We start from the raw sequence: 25,929 nt of genomic DNA on the forward strand, positions 1-25,929 counted from the left end.
AAATTTGAACTACGTCTCGAAATCGCCCACTCCAAAATTATGCAAGGCGTCCGGAACAAAACACCCCCAGTGGGGGCGATTTTTACGAACCTCTTTACGTTGGGGGTGGGCGATTTTACAAAGCCCATCACACGAACGGCGGGGGCATTTTGAGAAGTGGGGCAAAGTGAAAATGCCCCCCTAGAGGAACGTAGAGAATTAGGAGGATGAATAGTATTTAGATACCTACTTGACCATTTATAGATTTGTTTCGAGTTCAATGACCGCTGATCATGTCATATAACCTCATTTCTTGACAGTTAATATCGAATGTAAGTTGTTATCGGATTTGGTTTCGGTCCCACGCCAAGATTTAAATAGAAGCGACAAGGTGCAGATTGGAGACGTGAGCATTAAACATGTCTTTCTTCAATAAATCGCTTGTCAAAAGGTTAACGGGAGTTTCGCACCGCGAAAAGATGTCCGACGATGATTTCATAACTCGCTGTGGATTTATCACTGGTACGATAATGGGTTCAGGTTGGGAATGCAAAGAATACTTACGGGACTTTTGCAGATTCAATTCCATCATGAAACCTGCCTGGAAAAAACTGTATGACCGTTGGATTGAAAACGAGAAAAAGGAATGGGCTTGCTTCGACGAGCCTGGAAAATTGGAGTTTGTCAAGAATGACGCTGTCACAGAGAGTCTCTCTATGCCCAACGAGTGGGCTTTTGGCACTGGCAAAATTGAAGAGAATAGTTCAGAAACCACTACCGATGCTATACCTGATAAAGCAGACTAAAGTTCTGAAGGAAAGCAAAGATTTGAATGTAACGTAATTTTAAACAATGAACGAAAGAATGTTCGTATTGGTGGATGTCACAGTAGAGTATGAGTTTGTCATTTACTGTAACGGGGTCGACTAATGAAGTAGGGAAATCTATTTTCTCAGAATAAGCGGGGGGCATTTTGAGAAGTGGGGCAAAGTGAAAATGCCCCCCTAGAGAAATGTAGAGAAGTGGAAAGAAAAGAGAGAGTGAGGACGGGATAATAGATGTAGGGGGGCATTTTGGCAGTTTCAAAACCTATGAGAGAATATATAAAAAGTATTTGAGAAGCAATAATGAGAAAAGAAGTGTGATTTGTGTGGGAGAGGGTGGGTTCGAAAATTGCCTTTTTGCCCCCCTACATGAAATATGGTATGGGCGAATAGATAGGAAGGGTAGTTTGGCTAGACGCATGTAGGGGGGCATTTTGTTTTGCCCCCCTTTTTCAAAAATGCCCCCGCAGACGGGAAAAAGATACAGGGGGGGCATTTTGGCAGTTTCTAAACCTATGAGAGGATATATGAAAAGTTTTGAAAAGAAGAATGAGAAAAGGATGTCTCTTTTTGGTGGTGAGAGTTGGTTCGAAAATTGCCTTTTTGCCCCCCTACATGGAACAGGGAATGGGGAAGTAGTAGAAAGGTTGGTTGGACTCGACGCATGTAGGGGGGAATTTTACTTTGCCCCCCTTTTCCCAAATGCGCAAGGATGGTTAATGGCTGAAAGGCTTGTGCGGTTAATGCATAACACCGAAGGTGTAGGGTACATTGTTAATACATTACACCATACACCCGCCAGTATGGTTAATGCATTACACTTTCAGCAGCCGTTACGGTTAATGCACAGTGTTGAGTGGAGTCAGTACAGTTAATGCACAGTGCAATTGTATAGTGGATCTGGGGTAGGGCGTGGTTGCGCCGTGCGAGCGAGATCGTCATCGGAGTTTAAAACTTTGGACTCCGCTCGTGCGCTCTGCTGCGCTTTCGTGGTTGCTTTGGTCGTACATTTGGCCATTCTTGCAGGTGTTTATCGTAAAAAAAATGGCGGGTTTGTCGTGCGGGTTGTCGTCGTCGTTCTTCCAAAGAAGGGTGGTGCTACCATGTAACAGAGTAGACTCTATTGTTGATGATAAAGTACAAGAAGAACGACTCTCAAAAGAGGAAGGGCTTTTAAGGGGGTGAAGAAAAGGGTGAAGTTCCCAGGTCACGTGGTATGTGGCGTGTGGCGTTCCGTGACCTGTATCCCTCACAGTGGGAGTGCCTTAAAAATTCTGACGGCCAATATCATATCTCTGGTGCGCCTTATCCTTGCGCCCATCTCCTCACATCTATTTACTTTCCTTGCCTGACAGATGCATTGGGTCTCATGACTGGTCGATGGCATTCCCAGCCATATTACGGCGACAATGGAGCGACATACGGATTCTATTCGCAAATCTGCTTGCTCCCAAACTCTGACCTAGGAGTGGTCATCCTGACAAATAGTGGTCCGAGCCGGTGCTTCTTGGAGCGTGTTTGTACCTACGTATTTGAAAGGTGCGTTTATCCGGGTTATGGAATTGAGAGCGTGGGTATGGAATCGACGATGGGCTACGGACATTGAACTTGTTTCTTTATGCCTTTAGTTTGTTGAGGCCCGGCAGCCACCCTGCCTCATCCTACACATGCAAAACCGGCTCAGCCACAACACCAACGCCTCAGCCTCACCGTACCGGTACAACCAGGCTGCCCATGTCCGCGTACCAAGGAACTTACCATTCGCATGGATACGGCAATCTGACCCTGGCTCTTCAAGACGACACACTCCTTCTCTCTATTGGACAGTACCTTCCGCAACTACAGACCTCCATCACCCCGATCGGTCTTGATACATTCTTCGTCCCCGTAACCGGGCTCAACGCAACTGTAGCGATGAAAGATGATGGAGTCCTCGGGATCCATTTGCAGATGGAGATGGAGATGCTGAAGGATTGCCGGGATCCGTTTGCTGGGATGGGCTGTGCCGAGTGGTTTGAAAAGGTCGCTTAGAGAGTGAGCGGTTAGAAACCGGACTTCTAGAATGTAGACTTGCAGTGGAAACTTGGCGTATGTAGCTGAACAATATCATTCGGCCTCAACCAGACAGTTCGACCAGCAAATTATTCGAACATGATTCTAGCGAACGGGGACGGAGGGGCTTGTGGGCGAGGTAGGGAACTGCAACCCGAACAAAGTCCAAAAGGCGAGGCCGGGACTGAGAGCTCGACGCTTTTAGAACTCACTTTCCGGCCAGTAGTTTCGTGTGAGAGATCTTCTTCGATAGGCGACTCTATAATTATCGCGTGACGACTTTTAGAGGCCGTCTGACCCATGCCCGTCGGCACTGTGTGGGGTCAACTTGCTAGGGTATTTTACGTGCACCTGCACACACGGGTGGAACAGACACTAACTAACTAAGCTAACTAAGTAGCTAGTCGACTTGTCTTGGTCCATTTTCGCAGAGACTGCACCGATACCATGGCCAGGCGTACTCGTTCAATTGCGCAATGCACCAACTTCTGGCCCCTCCTCCTCCCCCGCTAGCTAGTGAACAATGCGGTATCCACGAGACAGGAAACGCGCCCGCGTCGCTGTGGATGAAGTCATCGATGTTGATGAGTTAGTGAAGGAGAAGGAGTAGTGGAGAAGGAGGTAGTGGAGAAGGAGGTGGAGGCAGACGGCAAATCGCCGACGAGGAAGAATAGCACGAAGAAACCGATTCAGGTAGTGACGTCGGAGAGGGCGAGTGGATCGACGGTTCGGCCTACGAAAGCTCAGAGGCAATCTGGCGTATGGCCACAGAGAGGCATCGTCAAGAAAACATCGCGGCGATTGTCAGGATGCTCAATTCATGCCATTGGCGCTCCGTTGCTGACCTGCACGACACTTTTGTGCGTGAATGGGACGCCGCGGTGTTCTACGCTCAGCGCTCTGTGCGCACTCAGGCCAAAACTACACTGGAGATGGTCGCCACGACCATCGGCTTGTGCACGCTCGGCGGCCTGTTCACGCGCCGAAAGATCCTCTGGCTGACCGACAGCTCGCCGACCGTGTCCCTCTGGTCTTCAGGGTACGCTGCGGGGTCGTTGATCTCCGGCGCTATTCGCATCACCGACCTACTCAACCCCATGCCTCCCGCCCCGGCTGCCCCGCCCGCCACCGCTGCTGCGCCCGCCCCCGCTCGCCCAACGCGTGCTGCTGCTGTCGCGACCGTGTGTGCAGCAGCAATGGCGGCTGCGGCGCCATCACCGGCCGAAGATGAGGAGGGTTACGACGAAGCGCTGGCGGCGGAAGAGGATCTGGAAATGTTGAATGACGAAGATGTCAAATTGCGAGATAGCAGCGACCATCCGATCCGAACTCCATGGCTCCCTTCGCCTCAACTTCCTCCGAAAGTTTAGGCCTTTGTGGGAGAACCATCTAGCACGATCTAAGCGACTCCGAGGCAATCTGCAGCGTTCCGGCGGACATCTACACATGGCATCGTATGACAGCTTGCCAGACGAGCGAACGACAGGAACAGGTCAATGATACTCGGTATCACTCAGCGTATCAGGACCAGCAAATACTACATCAACGGGCGATTCACGTATGTCCAAAGCCCATGGGCAGACACACATTGTCAAACAGCTCCGCTACAGTTCCGCATTTGCGGCATCTTCAGTACGCCCTTATTCCTTAAGAGTACTCGCATGGAAAATATGACCGACCTTGGCACGGCGACGGAATTGGCTCTGCCCATGCCACGGACCTAAGGACCCCTTTCCTGGGTCGCTCCTCCGGCCCTGAGGTCACAGGTTCGACCCCTGTACAGAGCAGTTGCATGGTCTGAATGTCCGTATTCGCGCTAGCAGCGGAGCCAGGGCTGAAGAAAACCAAGTCATACAACGTCGATGTGATTGGAGGTATCGGGAGCGACCGGCAGGAGCTCTGCTTCGTTGAAAACAGTGGTGGGCAGGGTGCTTCCAGTCATTAGCATGCGTTAGATGACAGCATCAACGTATGTGTGTAAGAAGCAGATCCGCGACATTGTCCTTTTGCGGATTTGTGGTGTTGTGTTTCTTTTTCCGTTCGGAAATCGCGCTACGCGTGTGTAGTCCTTAGGAGGGGGTTTTGGTCCGGTATGCACGGAGGCGTACGGGGTCCGGAGTTTGGACTCGGGGGCTTCATATCCATGGTAGTGAGGAGGAAGGTAGGCAAAAACGTAGGAGTGCAGACCGACGCCGTGAGGTGCCCTTCAGCTTTTCCCGGCTGCTTCTCTGGCCTCGCATGGCATTGGGCGAAAGCGAGGACGCCGGCTCAAGAAAGCGGCCGCTAAACAGACAATCATACTGTGCATGTGTATGGCAAATTGTTGGGTGAATGTCCGTTTTCACTTACAGAACACTGGAAAGTTGCTTAGGAATGTTCCGCGGAAGGTCACTCCTTACTGTCCGTCTGCGACTTTGAGTCGTGCATGTGTGCATAAGTGCCGTCGGAGCGATGAAAGTTGGGGCTGCCGACATTATGAAAGTGTCTGTTTTACATGGAGACACTCCCCAACAGTCCGTCTCATATACTGTGCATAGATCTGGATTGCAGAAGATTAATACCTAGAGAAGGTAGAGCCACATTTGCTACGACACAGTGGAGGTGATGCGCGGAGGACGTGTAAACGACGAATCGGAGTGATGCGGCAGACGGACGGAATCTCCATTCATCCAATCTCGTTCGCGGACCACTTTGCCGACTCCGACCGGTTGGCTAACCTTCCTCGCCATCATCGCACCCCCCGCGGACAGCCCCATCTTCCACATCCGCCCGCATCGGCGTCGGCGTCCTTGCACTGGCGTCCACCGCAAGACATTGTCCCATACGACCACTCTTGTCACAGCAACCCCAACGTCCAACCGAAAGTACCGATGGTGTCCCGAACAGATTGTATATTTGACTGTACATCCGCCCACGCGCACATGAAAAAGGAATATCAAAAAATCATGCCATTTCTAAATCGGATTTTCGATGATTAATTTTTCGTTTACGCAGAGGTGGTGGAACGGGTCTTGGGCTTGGCGATGGCACCTAAATATGGGAGAAGGAGAGAGATCGAGAGGTGAATATGTGAGGGAGAAGTATTGTAAGTGCACAGTCAGATGTATGGGACGTACCTTCACGGAAACCGTTCTTGAAACGGCGAGCGACCGTCTTCAGGTAACGCATACGGCCGGTACCGGTGGTCTTGCGACGCTTGCCCTTCTCAGACCACTCGACTAGGAGAAAAAAGGAAGGACGGCGAAACTCAGTTTCCTTGGTTCCGTTCCGCCTCGAGTGTGGAAAACAACGTCCAGTTTCAATACTCACAGTGACGAATCTTGGCCGCAGGGTAACCGCACTGCGCGCAAGTCTTCTTCTGGTTGTGGAAAGAACGACGTCCACATCGCCTGCACAGAGTGTGCGACTTTGTGTGCTTCTTACCGAAGGATTGAGTACCCTTGGTCTGTTTGCGTGAGGGAAGACATCTCGTTAGTATTGTCCACGAAGTGAGTCCAGAAAGGAGAAGTTCGCTCCCTCCGCCCGTGTTGTTGCGGCAACAGGACGTCGGCCGTTCCAGAGTTCCATGCCCAATGGTCGTCTCCCAACCCACGCGAAATTCGTAGTCGTCTTGAATTCCCCAACGATAATTCGCCTCCGACCGCTGACCCAGAATCCGCCAGCGAGCCAGACCCTAGCTGAGAGCCCCGCCGCCATCGTTTCTCCCACATCTGGTCTCCATGTCGTTGACGTTCATGTCGTTAATTCCCAACCTCCCCCTGACCATCCGGTGGGAATCATGCTCGTCTCCATTTCGTTTGTCGGAATTCCTGCACCGCAAAACCATACGCTGCGGTGCCGACGATATCCCCAGTTGTCGTTCGTAATCCCCGTCCCAAGTAACACCCCTCGACCGTCGATTCCATTCAGCAATTCGATTTCAAACTCCATCATCCCATTCCCACCCCGCTCCACCTCCATCCATCCATCCATCCATCCATCCGTCCATCCACTCCGGCATAGGTTCTCCCTGCTCCGGTTGTTGTCGGGCGTTGTCGTCTCCTGCTCTCTCTCTGCTGCGTACCATGGTGGCTGCTTCCTAGATTGATAAGGATTCGACCCTCGCTCGGAAGATATTGAATCGCAGAATGCCGTGCCAAAGCGCAGGTGCCAAAGGGAAGCATATGCAAGGCGACCTTCCCAATTGAGACTCTGAGGCGCGTGACTCATTGTGTGTCATCTCGATTGAAACTCCTCAAGCACGTGCGGGGAAGAGCTAGTTGTATTGGCGCCGCTTTTTTCCTGCAGAATCCGGCGTCTGTTGCAAGATCGAGAAGATCGTTTCATTCCCCATGCTCATCGCCGCGACGGATTCTCGCCCCCGCAACCTCCCACTCTCCCCTGTCCTCGTCAAAAACTTCCTTCGCCAATGCCACCACCCCGCATCCACATTCTCGGCGCAGGCGCAATCGGCCTCCTGCACACCCACATCCTCGCGCAGCACAACGTCCCAACAACCCTCCTCCTCCGCCCCGCAACTCTCCAATCCTTCCTCAAAGCCGGGAGCATCATCCGCGTACATGACGCTGCGGACGATTCGACTGTGGAACATACTGGGATTCAGGCTGAGGATGTGGCTGCAAATGGGAAGGAGGGGAAGGGGGGGATCGATTGTCTGTTAGTATGCACCAAAGCAGGCGACACGCACGCGGCCGTGCAATCCATCCGACACCGTCTCATCCGCCCCCGCTCCATCTCTCATCCCGCAATTATAATCCTCCTCCAAAATGGCGTCCTGGCCCTGCACCCGACCATCCAATCCCTCTTCCCGCCCACCTCGCACGGCGGACCCGTCGTTTTCGCGGGGTCGACGACGCATGGCGCGTGGATGAGGGATCGCTTCAATGTGGTTTGGGCGGGCAGGGGTGGGACTTGTTTCGGACCAATCTCTGGTTCTCCCGCATCTATATCAGATACGACAGGAGGTATACTAACAACCCTCAATCGCGCAGGACTCGAATATCAGCCACCAGATGCCCTCCTCCCAACCCTCTTATTAAAACTCGTCACAAACGCCTGTCTGAACCCCATCACCGCCCTCCTCGGCCTTCCCAACGGGTGCGTCCTCACACCCCTGGGTCGTGGCTTGATAACCCAAATATGCACAGAACTCGCTTCTCTACTCCCCCATCTCCACGCCCCAGCATCACAAAAGTGGTCAGCGGAGATGTTGACGGATTATGTATGCGGGGTAGCGGACGCGACAAAGGGGAACAGGAACTCAATGTTGGTGGATGTGGAGAGGGGCGGGTGCACGGAGGTGGATTTTATTTTGGGGTATTGTGTGACGAAGGGGGAGGAGTACGGGGTGCAGACGCCTGTTTTGAGGGCGCTTTGGGACTTGGTTAGGTTGAAGAGTGGGGATGTGGGTGTATGATCATGATGGGATGAATGATATGTCTTTTAAGTTATGTTCTACCGAAAATACAACGGCGTAAACCCGACACTCCCATCCTCCCAAACACACGTCAACAGCGCGCCCCGTTTGAACATGGGCGCGAATACGATGGTTGTCGGTAGCGGGGGTGCACCATCACCTTCTTCATTGTCTTCTTGTTGTTGTTGTTGTTGGTCATCATCCGTGTCCATTTGAGATTCATTAGCGAAAGGGGATCGAGGTGGGAGTGGTCGTGGGGCGTCAGGGTGCCATTGTGGACCTCTTATAAACCCACTAATGCAAAAATCAAAGGGTTAAGGACATACTACTGGATGGGATTCTCGCCAGGAAACTCACATGATATCCAAAACAGGTAACGGGCCCCTCCCGACCCTAAACAGCGCCACCAATTCCGCCCCGTTATGCGTGCCTTCAAACGTAACTGCGAGCCGTTTACATGTTGGGTCGGCCGCCATTTGTTTTATATATCCGCCGACCCTATAGAAAGTCATATCAGTGATTATCCATCGAGACGTGAATTGTGGTGACATGGTCACGCACCTGAACCCCGTCGAGGTCTCAAACAGAGGCATTTTGGTCTCTTCAACGGCCTTGATATCCAGTGAAGGCGGCGGGGAGTTGATCTGCTGGGAAAAGATCTTGCGGCCGCGGGCGAGGGCAAAGAAGTAGAGGCGGGAGTCGGGGTGCCATATTACTGACTGGGGGAGGGTGTTAGGGGTGGGCAGAGTGAGGGAGTGAAGAGAAGGGGAGGGTACGTACATGTGGTCTCCGCCCGTTGGTATTGACGACTTCATCTTTCCAGGTTCGTGTTTCCCAGATCCGCATCATGTTCCTATCACCGCACCCAAATCAGTGTCCCACTCACACAAACCCCAACCCTCCACCAAACACCACCACCTACGTGCAAGCCTGAACCAAATACTCCCCATTCGGACTCCACCATACCCCTGTCGTCCCCCCATTCGCGCCCCCGACAACCGTCGCTTCTTCCATCGCCACATCCCACACAACTACCGCACTAGATGTCGCCGAGCCCGCAACAATGTACTGCCCATCCGGCGACCATGCGAGACAGGTGAGGTTGTCGAACCCCGGGTAGCGGAGGAAGGTGAGCCAGGCGAAGGTGGGAGTGGAGGCGTGGAGGAATGTTGCTGGGGTGGTGGAGGTGTTAGGTGTGGGGTCGAAGATGAGGCGCCAGAGGGTGATGCCGTGGCTGGGGAGAGGAGGGGGAATTAGGTTTGGGGGTGGGGATAGGTGAGGAAGGGAGGGGACGTTACCGTGATGCGACGGCGAGCAGCGTGCCGGTCTGTGGACTCCACTCTAAGGCGGTGATATCTGTCTGGAACTCGTGGCGTAAACCCGACGGGAGGGATGGAAACCATTCTAAACCGGCAGTACATCGTCCGTCAGTTTCATCCGTTCACACAAAAGCTTTTGTAACGAGTTGAATGTACGTACTTTCCGACACGATATCGTAAATATGCACGCTGTTCTGCTTATGGGCCACAGCTATCACTTGCCGACTCGCATGCCACGCCAGCGTTCTTATGGGCCGGGTCGCGAGATCGGCTTGCAGGCGCGTGTAGTACTGTAGTTTCCTCGACGGCTGTCACACCATTCCACCATCAGTGCTCGCCTCGCGTCCTTCAAAAGCATATGCTTCCGCGCCTTACCCACCTGCTGCATACTAGCAACCCGATTCAAAACCCACTCAACAACCTGATGTGTCTTCTCTGAGTACCGCGCAATAGGCTCCTTGCGGTCCTCCCACCACGTCAACACCGAGTTCAATAATGTGTCCAGCTGGTCTTCGAGGGCTGAGGGTGGTGGCGCTTTTGCTAACCGCGCGATGGGGAATTGGACGTCGCTGGGGTCTGAGAAGGCGTAGGGGAATTTGAGGATGGGGTATAAAACCCCCTGGGAAGGTGAGCTTGGGGTGAGTCTCCGATTCCCTTATCCCGTCCCTGTTCGCATCGGCTGTCCCACAATCTCGAAGCATCAATCCCGTCCCCTACCTCAGCCTGCACATAATCAAACAGCCTCGGATCGTCGTTCTCGGTCACTTGCACTTCGAAGATAATCCGCATTAGTATCCCGGTCGATGAAGCGTCCCGCGACCGACAACATACCCAAGCTTCCCGAAAGCTCCGCAATCGTAACCGCCTCCTCGGACGGCACGAGACTTTCTAGGTATTCGGTTGGAGACTGCGTTCGGGTGTCTGCGATGAGAAGGAACGTCGCGGTGGTAACTAACTATGCCAGTTGAACGGGACTGGAGGCGAGGCAAACAAATACCTTTCTCTCGTCGGGGCGGCATTTTCGGGATGCTGTGAATGCTATGAACTGGGTTAAGGGCGGTGGGAATGCTTGGACGGACGGTGATGGGTGAGTGATCTAAAAAGCCGGGAACGACGTGCGGGTGGATATGTTCTGGGGCCTTTGAGAAAGCTGTTGGAGTATGAGTAGTATCAGACGGCAAGCGCAGTCAGTTGATGACCGTTGGTATATCAAGGTTGCTGGGAGTCTCGTTGCGCCTTTCCCCGAAATGATCGAGTCAAGTAGATCAACAGAGTAAAGTTGAAGAACACGCGCAACCCCCACTGTCTGGCAGAATGGCAATAAACCTTCTCCTCATCCATTGAACTCATGAACTACGTTCCTCGTCCAGAGCATATTCCTAAACCTCCGTGCATGTCCGCGGATGAGAGAACGGCATATTGACCGGCGATTCCAAGACTGCTGTAAAGTCATGAGCGACGTGACCGGCTCTTGGGCGCCATCCTTCTCACTAGCCTTCAAGCTCCTATGCCTGTCCAGACTCCTGGCCGCGATATACTCCAACATTAGCGGTGAGGCTTCCTCGCATGAACTCAACAAGTCGTATATCTAAAAATACTGATATTTCGCTGCAGATTGCGACGAGGTATTTAACTATTGGGAACCGACTCATTACTTGCAGTATGGCCTGGGCCTGCAAACGTGGGAGTACTCGCCGGTCTACGCCATTCGATCGTGGGCATATGCCCTCCTTCACTCGACATGGGCTGGGGTGATGGAGATGCTGGTATCGAAGAATAAGGTTCGCCGGAGGAGGGGAGACTTCGTGCTGCTGAAAGCCACTTGGGCCGAACCTCTGGCTCATCATCTCATTCAAGCCGACAGTCTTTTACGAAACGCGCGGACTATTGGCCATAGCTTCTGCTACTACGGAAGCATGTCTTGTCGATGCTGTGGTGAAGCACGTGAATCCGAAAGTAGGCCGCGACTTGTTCTTCATGCTCTTCATGAGCACCGGCTTGTTTGTGGCTTCGACAGGTATGTTATATCACAATAGGTTCCTGAGATCAACAGGGATGGTGTTAACCACAATCTGCAGCGTATCTACCATCAACATTTGCAATGTATGCTGTGACGCTGGCTACTGCCGTGTCCTTGGAGAAGCCTGGGCGCCTCCGCACATACGCGCTAGTGCTGATATATGGAGTTGGGTCGCTCCTTGGTTGGCCGTTCAGCGCCGCGGCTGGGACTCCATTTGCTGTTGAGGAGCTTTTCTTGTCCGGCCGCCGGCTCATGCGGCTGCGACATCTTCTTGAAGCAATCATTGCCACCCTGCTACTTGTGCTTGTAAGCTGCTTCTCTGAATCTCCTTGACGGAACATACGCTCAACGATGATTTGCTGCACCAGGGACCTATGGTGTTGCTGGATTCCACGTTCTATCGCAAGCTCGTAGTGGTGCCGTTGAACCTTGTGCTGTACAACGTCTTCAGCGGCGCGGACAAAGGCCCGGACATCTTTGGAACGGAGCCATGGTGGTTCTATCTGCTCAATGGCTCCCTGAACTTCAACGTTCTCTTCCCCATGTACCTCCTGGCATTGCCCCTTCAGGTACCTTCTCCACTGCTATCTCATTCATTGATTACAATGTGCTCACGATCGCATACCTTTCTTGTTCTTTCGCAACAGCTTGCCGACATGATGCTCCGGGGCGCAGGCGCATCCCAAAACTCAGCGTTGTTGATTCTCAAGCTCCTACCAGCAAATGTGATGCTAGGCATTTTCAGTCTCCAGCCGCATAAGGAGGAACGATTCCTTTTCGTCGTATATCCGCTGATCTGCTTTAATGCGTCTATCGCCTTATTCATTGCGCGATCGTGGATCCAAAACGCCGCGTCCTTCTTCACCTCACGGGTAAGGCTTCTGCTGGCAATGTATCTCGTCAAGACACTAACGCTGACGACATTGTCTTTCTCAGACCGTAGGCAGACGCGCAAGTCGCGCTTTTGCAGCCATATTCTTCGCCATCTTCACGGTTCTCTCGCTCTCCCGTACCCTGGCGCTGTACTTCCACTATCACGCGCCCCTAGATGTATACCCACAACTCCATTATCGAGTCCCAACCGGATCTGCCACCAGCAGCAAGGAAATCAATCTCTGCGTCGGAAAAGAGTGGTACCGGTTCCCCTCTCACTACTTCCTCCCGGATGGCGTGCGGTTACGGTTCCTGAAATCCAGCTTCGATGGGTTGCTCCCGAAATACTTCGAAGAACATCACCTGTTCGTTAATGTAACAGCCGAGAAGGAGCGGTCGCCGGCCCATATATTACAAACAGAGGGCGTAGCAGCGTACGCGGCGATGCTGAGGAATGCGCCCAGGCTTACCCATGTAGAGGTTACTGGCATGAATGATCAGAACATCGAGGCCATGGACCGATATGTAAGTTTCGTGGAATACCTCTTTCCGCCTTTCCTCCCGGGAAAACCACCCTCACGGATTCTCCTTCCCAGGTTCCAATAGAATCATGCGATTTCGTCATAGACTACACTCCACCCAACGCACAGTTCCACCCGGACGCCGCGGAACCGTTATACAGCTTAGACGAAGAGCATTGGGTGAAGCACTATTGCAAGCCGTTCCTGGACTCGGCTTCCACTGCTCGGCTTGCACGTGCGTTCTATGTACCCGGCCTAGGGTCTAAGAGCTGGGGCGAGTATTGTTTACTCAAACGACGGCATGTACTGTAGACAGCCGGGGCGTAGAGTTTTCTTAACACCGAGGTGTCCGTGTGAGAGGTTTCGCATATCCGATTCAATCGGGGAACTGGAGACACTGCACTCACGCCTTTCACACCGTCTTCATATAAGAGTAAATCTTATAACGCGTTCCGTCGACCTGTGCAATGCCCTCGCGGCCCAGGGCGGAGGCGCCGCGTGTCCCGTACAGCCCGGGGACCAGAATTGGAGTGTCGTGCAGCAGGTCCCCGCCGGTGTGCCCGCGGCGACGTTTGTGTTGACGGCGAATGCGAAAAATGGGGATGGGAGTCTGGATGGGAGAGGGTGAGTGGTTTTTTTTTTTTCGTGGTTTCAATTAGTGGACTTGGTTTGGTTTGATTGATGTTTTGTGTCTTGTAGAATCACCTGCTTCACCGGTCCGGTTCAAGTCGCCGGTTGAAATTACACCTCTGCTGCGTCGCCGCGCGATGGGTGGTAATAATACATTACGATCGAATGCCGTCGGATGTTGCTCGAAACACATTCCCCGGATTCCTCAAAGGCGTATCTATCTCTAGTGAGTGTAGTGTATTTCGAACCGGCGCGTACCCCAGGCGTACCCACCTTGCGATTTCGTCGATTAGTCTGATTGTTGGGGATGTCCATCTCGCAGGAATGCGAGAAAGATGTATAGTATAGAACGATTCAGATGTAACTACGTTTACAAAAAGTCTATGTACAAAGGAAGTGTCTCAGTATGTGCAAAAGACGTCGCAGACGTCGGGAATATGAGGCAAGGTAAAAAAATCCACTTGGTGAAGCACATCGCCAAATACGCCGTCTGCAAGGATGTCCTTTAAACAGGTCAGGAAAGGTCCGCCAGCGGTCCAAATCCTCCTATGCCGTCTCCCTCCTCCACCACCCCCGTCCGGTCTTCGGCACCCTAACCGCCCAATACACCACCAACGCCATCGCGACATTAACCCCGACAAACGCCCACACGACGGCAAAATTCCTCCACCGATCCGCGTACTTCATCCCAAACATATCCAAAAACACATCCGTATTGCTCAGCGGACAGAAGTGGCACTTTTCCACATCGCCCGGGTTCTCCATGTACCCGCCCGCGACGGCCTGGAAGAACGAGATGTACTGCCCGCAGGAGAGCGGGGCGGTGGTGTTGGGGAGCGTGGGTGGGTCGAATGTAAGGATCTCGGAGGGGGAGCAGGTCATGGTGACGTTGGAGAGGCCGGTGGAGAGGAGGCCCGAGACGAGGTAGGTGAAGGGGGAGAGGTGGTACATCCATTTCCAGAGGCGGGGGAGGGTGGTTGGGGAGGCGAGGACACTGTGAAAAATCGATAAAAAAATCGTGAGTGGGATGGCTAAAACTAGAGAAGAGTGGATAGTTTGCGTGAAACGTACCCGCAGAAGATGAGACACATCGCATACCCCACGTTCGCCATATTCCCCGCCGTCTCCGGCATCTCCACCCCCGCGATAAACATGATCCCATACGTGCTCGTAAACATCAAAAACTGCCATATATACAGAAACATCAACCCAGACCGTTCAACCACCTCCCCCTCCGCCGCGTTCCTGTCCATCCCGATCGGGTAGTACCACCCGCAAAACATCACGGCGGCGAGAAGCAGGTTCCACGGCACCTCGACGATGATGTGGCTCAACATGAACGCTTGCCATGAGTATGTTTTGCTTGGCCGTTCACGCGCCTCGTACAGCGCGCGTTGGGTGACGAAGAGCGGCATGAGTTGTTGGCAGAGGTTGCCAAAGATGGTCATGAGCATGAAGATGGAGTACATTTGGTTCTGCAGGCCTTGTTGGGTATGTGGGGCGTTGAAGAAGGAGAAGCCGATGAAGAGGCCGGAGCCGATGCCGAGGAGGAGTTTGGAGTAGATGTAGGAGGGGGTGCGGTAGTATTGTTGGAAGATGCGGAGGAGGGTTTGCGATAGTTGGGTGTGGAAGGGGGCGGCGAATTCTTGAGCGTGCTTGGGTATCTTGGTGTCGGTTGGACTCGTATTCGGCGCAGGCAGACTGAACTGTGAAGCGTTGGTCTTCATATACGCCAACTCCTCCCTCACCTCTGCATACTCCGGGCTGCTCTCCCACACTGCACACCAATCCACCTCCGTCGTACTCCCCGGCGTCGCCCCAATCACCTCCAACATCCATTCCGCCGGGTTCGCACCACGCGGACATGGCGACGCACCATTCCTCTCGAAATACTCAATCAGCGCCATGCAGTCCGGCCCAATATCCCCAAAATACACCGTTTTCCCGCCCTCGGCCAACAAAAGCAGCCGGTCGAAGCGCTGGAAGAGTATAGCGGAGGGCTGGTGGATCGTGCAGAGGATGGCTTGCCCGTTCTGCGCGAGCGTGCGGAGGAGGGAGAGGATGGACCAGGAGGTCTGCGAGTCGAGGCCGGAGGTGGGTTCGTCGAGGAAGAGGAGGAGTTCGGGCCGCGCGGCGAGTTCGACCCCGATTGTGAGGCGTTTGCGTTGTTCGACGTTCAATCCTATGATCCACGAAAAAGAAAAAAACAACTGATCAGTTTCATCTTACCCCCGCATCCCATACAAAATGCAATGGAAAATCAACATACCTTCGCCCGGAACACCAACAACAGCCTCCGTCCACCCCTCCATCCCCAACATCCCAATCACCGCCTCCACATACTCCCTCCTCTCCCTCCCACTCCCTCTCCCCCTCAACATCGCACTAAAAACCAATGCCTCCCTCACCGTCGCCGTCGCCAGATGCATATCCCCCTGCTGCACATACCCCGCCTTCCGCGCAAACGCCTGATCCCGCTCCTGTCCATCCACCCGTATATCGCCCGTCACGACCCCCGTGGTGATGCGGGAAGCGAGAACGTCAAGGAGGGTGGTCTTGCCGGCGCCGGAGACGCCCATGAGGGCGGTGAGGGTGGAGGGTTTGACCCAGCCGGAGACGGAGGTGAGGATTTGCTTTGGGGAAGGGGAGGCAGGGAGGGTGTAGGTGACGTCTTGCCAGTGGAACACGGAGGTGTGGGGGTGGATTGACGGGTGGGTCGAAGGGCGCGGGGTCGTATTTGGGCGAGATAGGGAGACTAGGCGGGCGCCTTTGGATTCGATGTCGGTTTCCGTTTTGCCGTGGGTATCATCATCATCATCGTCATCTCGCTTTTTTGTGGGTTGCCGTTCACGTCGAAACAGCAACACCTCCCCCTTCGACTTCTTCGCAACGATGTACTCACTCGCCAGCAAATACGTGACCAAGAACAGCACCATAAACCCCACCACAACCCCCACATTCCGCCACTTCCTTCCCAACTCATACGCATACGCCACCCTCATGAAATCATCTCCCTTCACCGTCGTACTCCCCGGCATCGCCCCCGCGGCCACACACGCGCGATTCACAGCAGGGAGGTCGCTGTAAAACGGACCCATGGGGAGCATGGTCGTGCAGGGGAACTCCCGCCCTTCGAATTCGTTGATGATGAGGCTTTCGAACCCGTAGGAGATGGGGGAGATCTTGACTAGCCATTTGGCCCAGCCCAACATATCCTTCACGGGGATCGTGAACCCCGTATACATCACCAACGCCAGCATCAGCACCGCACTCGGGGCGTCCGCCTGGACCTGGCTGCGACTGGCCGCGCCGATCGTGCGGAACAGCATCGACATTGTCAGAGTGATCACGAAGGTGGTGAGCCAGAAGAAGAGAAAGGCTTGAGGGGTCCGGCGGAGGTTGGCGAGTAAGTAGATGGGGACGTTGAAGGTGAGCGAGTTGAGGAGCTTGTAGGGGAGGTCGGTGAGCATGGAGGCGAGGGCTTCGCAGGAGGGGTGGTAGAGGGCGTAGCGGGTGTGTTTTTCGACGATGGGGCGTTGGGCGTAGAGGGTTATTATCTATAATAATATCATGGAGAATAAGCATACCGTACACGGCACCCCCGACGCAGCTGAATGATATGAATTGGGTACATTACCTCCAGGATACTACTGAAAGCAGCCATCAACGCCACAAAGAACAACAAACTCCCCCGTTCATAAAAACTTCCCGTCTCCGCCGGCAACCCATAATACACGCTCCCGACCACAAGCGCCACAAACATATTCCCCGCCAGCGCCGTCAGCGGCAACGACGGGTCGGCTCTCAACCGCACGAACCCGCGCCACACGCATAGTTTCGTTTGGCCCCAGTAGGATAGGGTGTAGGGTGAGTTTACGGTCTGGTACCGGGATTGCTGAGCCCGGCGGGAGGCGATGAATCTGGTGAGGTGGTCCCCGCCGATGGGGTAGGTTTTGTCGTACTGCTCGATCTCACGCAGGAGGGATTTATACGCGTCGCTGTTTTTCCAGGCGGCGGCGAATTCGTCCGGGGTATGTGGGACGGTGTTTTCAAAGCCTGGGCGGATGAGGCGCTCGGAGGGGCTGGTGAGGGAGGTGAGGAAGTCGGGGGTGGTTTGGCGGTCGGGGCAGGTGAAACCTAGATCGAGGAAGTATTGTTTTGCGGCGCTGGTGGGGCCGAAGTAGATTTGGCGGCCTTTGTAGAGGAGGGTGACTTTGTCGAACAGCTTTTGGGGATTGAGGGTAGGTGGTAAGATTTTGATTGAGAGGAGGGAAGCAGGGGATGGGGTTAAGGGACGACTCACATCGAAAGCGCTCTGAGGCGCCTGGTATATAGCCACACAAGCAGTCGCACCCAATAGCTCCGTCTCCAGCCTCAAACTCCTACAAAACTCCACCGCGTTCGCGCTATCCAGCCCCCTCGTCGAATTATCCCAACACTGCAGCGGCGCGCCACTCAACACCGCCTCGGCGATGCTAACGCGTTTCCGCTCCCCGCCGCTGATCCCCCGCACGTAGTCATTCCCCACTTTTGTGTTGACGGTGTGGCTGATCCCAAAGACGGCCATGACGATATCGCGGACGTGGCGCGTGAACATGTCGCGGTCGATGCCGCCGGGGACGTGCCGGTGTTGGCGAGCGGCGGCAGCGAAAGTCAACGTGTCGCCGACGGTCATCATGGGGAAATGCACATCGGTTTCAGCCGTATAAATCGCTTCCCCGCGGAAATCGCTGTGCATCTGTTTGGCGCTGATCCCCTGGTAGTTGAGGTACACGTCGCTGTTGATGATGTATCCGTGAGTTTCCCCCGCGAGTGTTTTGAGCAGGGTTGAACATCCACTGCCGGGTGATCCAAGCAGCACTAGCATCTCCCCGCTATGCACGACACCGTCAAAGTCATGGAGGATCTGGATCTTGCGCTGTCCGATCCCCAACACGCTTTTCACCCACCCGACGACGTCATGCAGCCCGGTCTGCACCGTGCGCTGGTAATCCGTGTCCGCACCATACCCAAACACGTTGAGGTTGCGAAACGCGACGCCGGCCGTGCGTTTTGGGAACCGTTCGGGGTCCCGGGAATGTAAGCTCAGCAAGGCCTTCACCCACGCCCGCGGACTGAATGTGGGCGATTGCGGGTCGAGATTGGATCCGGGTTCGATGTGAAAATCGTTATTTTGCCGTAGTGAGGACAGTGACTCGATGGAGAATTGCCGGGAGAGGCCTTTTGCTAGCATCGCGACCTTTCCATCCGATTCTGTTTGTTTGTGCCGTTCGTCTACGTTGATTAATCGCTCGCTGCTGCTGTTGCTGGAATAATGTGGGGGTTCGCTGGCTTGGCGATGGTATATGGTCTCCTGGAGAGGGATATTGTCGTCCACGTCGTATCCTAGCCCACTGCCTTCGCTGCTTTGGCGAGTTCCCCTATCTGGTGACATGGTGTCTTGTGCTATGCCCCTAGTCGATACTGTTATGTGCTATGACCTTCACGAACTTGTGACCTAAGTGAGCTCCGTGCACTTGCATCCATTTGCTTTCGTAAAAACTGGCTTTCTGGGGGAGGTGGAGTCTGCGCGCGGGAATGCAGCTGATGAGGACCGTCAGTTCCAGCCTGGGGGCGCTGCGATAGGACGGGTGCTGCTGGACAGGACAGTACAGTAGCTTGGAAGGCGGGTTCTTGTTAGACAGTGAGTCTGGGAGGGTATTGCGGCGGCTTCAAGGCGCAACGAAAGCCGCCGTTGTGCTATTATACATATCCTATTGCGCGAGAGAGTCCCACGGGCGGCCGAGAATCAAATCATCCCCTTACGTTTGCAGGATGGCCGTAATACAATAATATTGCGGTGATCTCATTTACGCATCTGGCCTGGAATATGAGTTGTAGTGGACGGGCGGCACCATAAGACGGCAAGCCCTGTCAAGTGGCCCCAAGTGTAGGATGTACCGCGCGACGGCAGAGCGAAGAGTAGGCGTCGTTGGGCCCCCATGTGATGCGTTTCCGCCCACGGACAAGCCATGCGCGCCGGGCTCCTCCTGCCAACCTTCTCGAACCATTCCTATATTATACGCCGTGCTCTGTGTATCAGAAAACGAGTGCATATGGCGCCAAGAGCGACGACAGGACCAGGGGACCACGAACATCAACACGAAAGAAATCCCAGGCAAGGGATAGTGGGATGTCGTTGTCCTTGAGCAGACTCATGTGCAGATGAACGACGGCGAAGGCTTCCGATTCAACCTGTGTGCCGCGTTGGGCAAACTCAAGCCCCCAGATCGAGCGCCAGACGAAGGAATCCCCACATCTAACAAATCCACTCCCTCAAGTGTCCGTCGATCTGCAAAATCAGCTTGGTGTCCTCCCCGACCATACCCTCATAAGATGCGAGAACCTCCCATTTTCCTCCAAGGACTTCCGAGTCATTTTCATGGTGATGGATCGAGAGAGGATGCAGACGTTCACGTACTCCACAAAGCATACCCGCAGCCAGCATCTCCTGTACCACCCGCAGCGGCCGATAGGTTTCCCCGCGTCGGTTTCTGATGCGCACCCAGCCGTCGATGGACGTAGTAGTGGATCTTCGACAGTCGCCGTGACCGGCGGAGGGTACGTAAGCCGTTGACGAGTTCGAGTGGGGACTGGACTGGCACATTCCTACCCCATTTGCCGTTGAGAAACACCTTCGCTCCGCATCCCGGTGGACCGGAAGACGTCTTCCATGTGCATGTCCTTCAGCGCCGCGTGGACCCACAGGTGATGGTGGCGGTCAGCGCCGCTCTCTTGGCCCTCTGGCTTCTCGGCTGGACAGACGCATAACCAAGTAGGCCTCAGGTGTATCATGTGTAATTTCCACAAGTGGTGTAGCGGATCAAAGACACACACAAGACTGGCGCATGGTGGTCAGGTCAAAGCCACTCAAAGCTGGCGCATGATGATACCTGGACGATCAATGCAGGTAGAAATAGAAAGCTACGACATATGAGTAAGTAGTGTTCGCATCTACAAAATCCGGCGCTACACCACGGATTCGCTAATTCCAGAGCAATGCAACTCGATCCTACGACGATCCGCGGAGGTAGGATGGCCCTTGGAGATGGCGAAGCTGCGAGTGATGAACGTTCTGGTGGACGATCTGCATCCATTCAGAGAATTTGGGCTGAGAGGTCGTCGGAGCGAGCGATGCCAAGGCTTTGTATTGTTTAAGGAATGATACGTTTGGCGGTTTCATGGGTTAGGAGGAGGAATTCGCCACAGGCTTCTGATGCCTATATATGGTTTCGCCTTTTGATATTTGTCCTGGCAGATGGGTTTCCTTCAAAGACTACGACATCCGAGGTGTTTGTCGCATACAAAATTGAAAACTCAAAAAAGCAAAACGATCTTACCAGGAGTCGAACCTGGAATCTCCTGTTCCGTAGACAGGCGCCTTGACCATTGGGCCATAAGACCGTGTTGATTCCATGTCTCATTACGTCAAATGAGAGATTCTTGAAAAGGCGACGTTTGTGGTCAAACTTGGCCTGGGCGCCGCTCGAGGTGTCGCGTCAATTGGTCGTTAGCGTTGGGAACTTAGAGCCGACGTGTCGATTTGCAGCACCTGCGCCGTACTGTCTCCACATCTTTCAACGCTCAGCAACGCCCATCGATAGTTTTGCGACGCCGAAGGAGTGTTGAGGACGTGGAGCCAGAGCCCTGGTGCTCCCGGGGTCGGCGATCGTGGTCACCCGCACAAAGAACGCCCGCGAGGAGATTGCGGAGGTCGTCGACGATCGTGCAAGTCGCGCGGCTCGGAGGGGGTGAGCGCTCACTCTACGTATCCGGCAAATCTTTCTATACAGAAGTGGGTTTGCGGTTTTTGCTGTTCTCGCTGCGAGAGGCGCTCGGACAGCGAAGTGAGTCCGTGAGAAGCGGTTTGATTTCGGGGAGAGGGTCCTCGTCCAGCGCCTTGCTGGGTATTTCTGTTGACACTAGGGAATGCTTGTATCATTTGAGCATTTTTGGGCCAATAGCGTTTTGTTTATTACGCGTTTTGGTTGGGGTGGTTTGTCACCCTCCACGCACTCCCGTGAACCGAGATGCTAGTATTGTAATGCAGGGAGGCGTCCAAGTGTCGTTTCTCTTGGACACTGTCTGCGAAAACGGGATGAAGACCCAGGGCCAAGGTGGTTTCCGAGCAAGGCAGGGTGAAGTTGCTGACTTTGAGAAAGCGGGTTTGAGACAGAAAAGGGGACCCAATCCGGTTGCCGTGATATTGACATTGGAACACTTGGGGGACAGATGTCGAAATCCGCCATTCTCCAAGTTGCTGCTACGGTCACGCGTCGGCCTCATTCTCCGCCGTTCGGACTTGCTATTTGGCCAGCGTACGGAAAGCTTGGCATCAACAGCAGACATTCCAGGCTACCAGATGAATCCTGAGCCCGGGATTGCGCGCCCTTTGTCGATGTCCGTGACGGAAGAAAATATGTAAACGAGGGTGTGGTGGCGATCGCACCAAAATGGTAGATGACAGGGCTTCAACTCCCACTGGTACTTTGTGAAAGAACGCATGTGATTAACCGTAAGCAAATGACCCGCTTTATGTTAAACTCTCAAAGTTACAAATCATCGCTCCAACCAGAAAGAATACATGTAAAAACGAAGGAGGGTGATTTGCTCAGACAATAGAGACGACCATATATAGAAAGTCTGTTTTCCGATCTCACGAATTGTCCAGCCCCCTCCTCCCATAGCTCACGCCCGCCAGCAGAAACGAGAGCGGTCAGATCAAACTATCTATACCCGAATCTCCTCTTGCAAGGTATTGTTGCTCCCCTTACGCTTCAGACTGCTCTCACTGCCCGACTTGCGCACGACCGCCGCCTCACTCGGGATCTCACGACCCTGCAGCTTGGCGAGGATCCCGCTGCTGATCAGCACAAAGTCCTTGCGGCCGTCCCACAGCGGTAACAGCCCGACGGAGAGGAAGGCAAAGAACGCCCACACGATCGAGGTGACGACCCACCCCCGGAAGAACTTTTCGCTAAACACGTAGTCGCGGTACAGCGAGAGCGGCCAGATGAGCATAAACACCGCAAAGATGATGATGGACGCGACCGACGCGACAATCAACCACTTGTGCAGGTTTTCCTTGCCGTATGCGTCGTTCTGCTCGATCTCCTGGATCTCCTTCTCGTCGACGTTGCCATTGCGCCGGGACTCCCACACGCTGTCGAACTTGAAGTCGCCGGGGGAGAAGATGGATCCCAGTGTGCAGACGATCAACCCGAGGCCGATGGCCCCCGCGAACGCGTAGATGCAGGCAGTGGGGTTGGAGAGGGAGGTGACTGTGAGACCCTCGGCGCTGTAGTGGTTACCGAGCACGAGCCAGATGATCAGGCCGACGAAAAAGTTGCCCCAGATGGCCGCCGCGGCCCAGTTGGGTGTACGCTCGACCCAGAAGGAGAAGATCATTTGAGGCAGCGCGGCGCAGGACCAGACGCCCGTCATGTTGTACAGCAGGCCGAGGTCGACGCCGACGCCGTGCAGGAGTGACGCAAAGGCCGCGGTGAAAAGCGTGAAGGCGACGACGGCGTAGTGCTGCGTGCGAAGGATGTCGTCGGGCTTGGCGGCGCGGTTTATGTAGGTCTTGTAGATGTCGTAGCCGCTGATCGATGACACCGCAATCAGTTGCGCGGAGATGGCGGAGGTGGCACTCATGAACATGAGCAGGAGGACGGCGACGGATCCACCGGTGCCGAGGATGGCGTTGGCGGCGTACGGGAGAACGAGACCGGCGGAGACCTCGGATGGCGACATGCGGTTGGGGTAGGTTGGGAACGCAGGCGAGGTTTGTTCAAGAGCGAGAGCGACGAGACCAGCGGTGGTAGCGAGCGCCCATGGGATGGAGAACCAACTGAGGGAGCCGAGGATGTATCCCGGCACGACGGCGCTTGGGGCGGCAGCGATGGCCTTTTGCGAGAACGATGCATCGTTGAAGACCACCCCGGTGTACTCGAGGAAGGACAGCCAGCCGAACTGGATCGCGCCGCGGGACTTGAGGGTGAGGTAGCTCCCGGCAAAGTTCTCGGACGGGTTGCGTTCCGCGGCTTGCTGAAGGAGCTCCCACATGCGCGCTGGGCTGCCGATAAGGTCGCTGGTCGCGTAGGTGGTGATGGCGAGGATGAACAGAATGACCAGGATGATCACCGTGTGCAGGTAGTCGGCGAGAATCGTGCCGCGCAGACCGGTACCGAGCGTGTAGGCAGCGACGGCGATGGGCAACAGGAACAACGAGGCGTAGATGCTGACGCCAGTGATGGAGTTGATGGCCGCTGCGGCGCCGATGAGCACGCTGGAGCAGACAAGGATGTTGGTGGCCAGGGCGAAGAACATGAAGGTCAAGTGGCCGAAGGTTCCGTATCTTCTACGCAGGAGCTCGAGGTGCGTGTGGAGGTGAGGGACTTTCTGCTTCATGCGGATGGCCATGAGCGCGAAGAGAGTGACTTGAGACATATTGCCGGCACCGTAGACTGGTGAGATGGAGGAAGATGGATTCACGGCATTAGGGAAGTTGAACGTTGGAAGTCGATACTACACCGCGACATGGCATGAAGGATTGATCAACTTACTGAGGGCACCAGCAGCTCCATACGAATAAGCGACCGAACAACTACTGAGCAACGTCACCGACCATGTCCATCCGGAGACAGCGCCCGCCGCCGTCAGACCAACACCCAAACTGCGACTAGCGACAGCGTATTCAGCCGACGATTTCCTCACGTTTCCAAACTTGTGAAGCGAGTGCGAGAGACCGACAACGATGATGGCGAAGAAGGCGCCGAGCCCGATCAGGACCCCGTAGCCGGTGCCTTGGCTCAAGGGAGGCTCGCCTACCGAGGACATCTTGCTGGGTGATGAAGCGTATGTAGGATAGGTTTATGAACGGGCGTCGGACCGTGCGAAAGATGATTGACCTTGAATGTGGGATGCTAGTGATGTACGTGGGAAGATGCGATGCTTTTGAACCTTGAAGAGTGGGATGAATCGGCAAAGAACAAGACGAAAGAGAAAGGCGGGAATAGGCAAGCTCGGAGGAGCAGGACTTTGTTTGTTGTCCGTGATGGGGAAACAAGGAAAGGCCCTGAAAGCGGGCAGGAGGTATTTGTAGCTGACGACCCTCGCTGCGAAAACACAACGGCTCCGACGGAAAGGAGATCTGCTGCAGATCGTATGAAATGGCCGATTGAGTTTCCCTGTTCCTACTGAAAGGAGAGAGTTGCGCAGACTCATAGGATGTCTGGCGAGAAACACCGCATGCGAGGGCCATTTTCCCAGTCATGAAGGACGGTGGAGATGCAAGTAGGAGCCCTGCCTTATCGCCAGGAGATGCATGTTTTAGGGATTCCCAATGGAACTGCATTGCGTGCTTTGGCGGACTCTCAAAAGACAAATGGAGGCGAGACAGCACCAAATCCAAGACGGAATACAAATGGGAGATAGACCCATGTTCCAGGCCCCAACTCCTCCGTCGTCCTCGCCTCTTGAACGGGAAGGGATTGGCATATGCCTGGCAGAGATAGTTGGTCGTCGTCGTAGTACTGCATGAATGGTTATGGAATGGATGTTGGGAAAAGACAGCTTGGGATAGGGTGTCATCAGAATGGGGGTGGATTGCGTGCTTTGGGACTTTCACGCGACATGTGCGAGGGAGGGAGATGGAGGAGACCCTTACATAGGAGAGGATCGATAGGGCAATTAGGGTGGATGTTGTTAAGCATCGCGCATTTTGATTAGACTCTCTTAATAGAATGGACATCACGAGAGGAGGGAAACATCAAGGCAAGCCACGGGAGCCGCTGATGTGCAAGTTAGCCTTGATTTTGCCAGGATCGCCCTGTTTCCTAATTGCCGCACATTGAAACAGTGGGAACCGGAGACGGCATGCTGATTTAGAGTCAGTGCGCGCGGTAACACCGGCCACCGGAACGCGTGAATCATCACAATTGCGTGCTTTCCCGTCCTCTCCTTCCCAAAATAATACCTACCCACACGAGGCCGTGATCGAGCAACAAACCCCACATCCACATCCACATGCAACATTGCAACGGACACCAGTTGCACAACATGGGCGGGAAAGGCGTTATGTGCCACGGACGCACTGCGTTCGACTCCAATTTTCAAAGGTCCCTGGGTGTGAAACTGTGGAGGCGCCGGCGGAAGATGTTGATGGTTATCGCATCTCCACAGTCATGGCCCCATGTTCGAGCTCATTTTGGTGGACTCTCGTCTCACGAGCGATACGGCGGAGTCGGAGCGGTGC

General features: G+C 54.3%; 10 protein-coding genes and 1 non-coding gene across 11 annotated transcripts; 6 read left to right on the forward strand and 5 right to left on the reverse strand.

Annotated features, from left to right (window-relative positions):
- Positions 1–398: 398 nt before the first annotated feature.
- Positions 399–785, forward strand: EV422DRAFT_502361 (uncharacterized protein; the record flags this gene model as incomplete). Its single annotated transcript, XM_053068262.1, has 1 exon — positions 399–785. The coding sequence occupies one exon, from the start codon at positions 399–401 to the stop codon at positions 783–785; it is 387 nt and encodes a 128-aa protein (XP_052929823.1).
- Positions 786–1,963: 1,178 nt separating this feature from the next.
- Positions 1,964–3,191, forward strand: EV422DRAFT_510708 (uncharacterized protein). Its single transcript, XM_053068951.1, has 3 exons — positions 1,964–2,342; positions 2,432–2,994; positions 3,061–3,191. The coding sequence occupies exons 1-2, from the start codon at positions 2,020–2,022 to the stop codon at positions 2,832–2,834; spliced, it is 726 nt and encodes a 241-aa protein (XP_052929824.1). The 5' UTR covers positions 1,964–2,019; the 3' UTR covers positions 2,835–2,994; positions 3,061–3,191.
- Positions 3,192–3,664: 473 nt separating this feature from the next.
- Positions 3,665–4,225, forward strand: EV422DRAFT_562641 (uncharacterized protein; the record flags this gene model as incomplete). Its single annotated transcript, XM_053071973.1, has 1 exon — positions 3,665–4,225. One exon carries the CDS (start codon positions 3,665–3,667, stop codon positions 4,223–4,225), a length of 561 nt encoding a protein of 186 aa, XP_052929825.1.
- A 1,501-nt stretch (positions 4,226–5,726) lies between these two features.
- EV422DRAFT_510712 (ribosomal protein L37e-domain-containing protein) lies at positions 5,727–7,069 on the reverse strand. The gene is made up of 4 exons (XM_053068952.1): positions 6,919–7,069; positions 6,165–6,300; positions 5,972–6,073; positions 5,727–5,885 (listed from the first exon to the last, which is right to left on the reverse strand). Exons 1-4 carry the CDS (start codon positions 6,919–6,921, stop codon positions 5,842–5,844), a joined length of 285 nt encoding a protein of 94 aa, XP_052929826.1. The 5' UTR covers positions 6,922–7,069; the 3' UTR covers positions 5,727–5,841.
- Positions 7,070–7,102: 33 nt separating this feature from the next.
- On the forward strand, positions 7,103–8,418 carry EV422DRAFT_2278 (ketopantoate reductase PanE/ApbA C terminal-domain-containing protein). Its single transcript, XM_053065532.1, has one exon. It carries the CDS (start codon positions 7,264–7,266, stop codon positions 8,269–8,271), a length of 1,008 nt encoding a protein of 335 aa, XP_052929827.1. The 5' UTR covers positions 7,103–7,263; the 3' UTR covers positions 8,272–8,418.
- EV422DRAFT_592674 (uncharacterized protein) lies at positions 8,291–10,609 on the reverse strand (the record flags this gene model as incomplete). The annotated part of the gene is made up of 11 exons (XM_053073553.1): positions 8,291–8,565; positions 8,629–8,769; positions 8,833–8,990; positions 9,052–9,124; positions 9,194–9,505; positions 9,570–9,675; positions 9,751–9,898; positions 9,970–10,209; positions 10,308–10,360; positions 10,422–10,511; positions 10,588–10,609. The coding sequence occupies 11 exons, from the start codon at positions 10,607–10,609 to the stop codon at positions 8,310–8,312; spliced, it is 1,599 nt and encodes a 532-aa protein (XP_052929828.1). The 3' UTR covers positions 8,291–8,309.
- A 432-nt stretch (positions 10,610–11,041) lies between these two features.
- Positions 11,042–13,316, forward strand: EV422DRAFT_549433 (Alg9-like mannosyltransferase family-domain-containing protein; the record flags this gene model as incomplete). The annotated part of the gene is made up of 9 exons (XM_053071712.1): positions 11,042–11,141; positions 11,205–11,371; positions 11,448–11,607; positions 11,669–11,916; positions 11,979–12,179; positions 12,321–12,482; positions 12,547–12,848; positions 12,948–13,008; positions 13,080–13,316. 9 exons carry the CDS (start codon positions 11,042–11,044, stop codon positions 13,314–13,316), a joined length of 1,638 nt encoding a protein of 545 aa, XP_052929829.1.
- Positions 13,317–14,003: 687 nt separating this feature from the next.
- Positions 14,004–19,247, reverse strand: EV422DRAFT_2262 (ABC transporter protein). Its single transcript, XM_053065520.1, has 4 exons — positions 17,272–19,247; positions 15,904–17,191; positions 14,706–15,816; positions 14,004–14,628 (listed from the first exon to the last, which is right to left on the reverse strand). The coding sequence occupies exons 1-4, from the start codon at positions 19,066–19,068 to the stop codon at positions 14,181–14,183; spliced, it is 4,644 nt and encodes a 1,547-aa protein (XP_052929830.1). The 5' UTR covers positions 19,069–19,247; the 3' UTR covers positions 14,004–14,180.
- Positions 19,248–19,537: 290 nt separating this feature from the next.
- Positions 19,538–22,098, forward strand: EV422DRAFT_574990 (uncharacterized protein; the record flags this gene model as incomplete). The annotated part of the gene is made up of 7 exons (XM_053073198.1): positions 19,538–19,801; positions 19,896–20,234; positions 20,669–20,820; positions 20,932–20,963; positions 21,278–21,424; positions 21,467–21,520; positions 21,724–22,098. The coding sequence occupies exons 1-7, from the start codon at positions 19,569–19,571 to the stop codon at positions 22,096–22,098; spliced, it is 1,332 nt and encodes a 443-aa protein (XP_052929831.1). The 5' UTR covers positions 19,538–19,568.
- EV422DRAFT_t7 lies at positions 21,005–21,077 on the reverse strand. The gene has a single exon. It is a non-coding gene; the product is annotated as a tRNA-Arg (tRNA).
- Positions 22,099–22,349: 251 nt separating the features above from the next.
- Positions 22,350–24,758, reverse strand: EV422DRAFT_2380 (putative DUR3-urea permease). Its single transcript, XM_053065624.1, has 2 exons — positions 24,239–24,758; positions 22,350–24,139 (listed from the first exon to the last, which is right to left on the reverse strand). Exons 1-2 carry the CDS (start codon positions 24,510–24,512, stop codon positions 22,404–22,406), a joined length of 2,010 nt encoding a protein of 669 aa, XP_052929832.1. The 5' UTR covers positions 24,513–24,758; the 3' UTR covers positions 22,350–22,403.
- Between the last annotated feature and the right edge of the window lie 1,171 nt (positions 24,759–25,929).

This window comes from Fimicolochytrium jonesii, assembly GCF_025526975.1.
Source record: "Fimicolochytrium jonesii strain JEL569 chromosome Unknown EV422scaffold_1, whole genome shotgun sequence".
In the NCBI taxonomy this organism is placed as follows: Eukaryota; Fungi; Chytridiomycota; class Chytridiomycetes; order Spizellomycetales; family Powellomycetaceae; genus Fimicolochytrium; species Fimicolochytrium jonesii.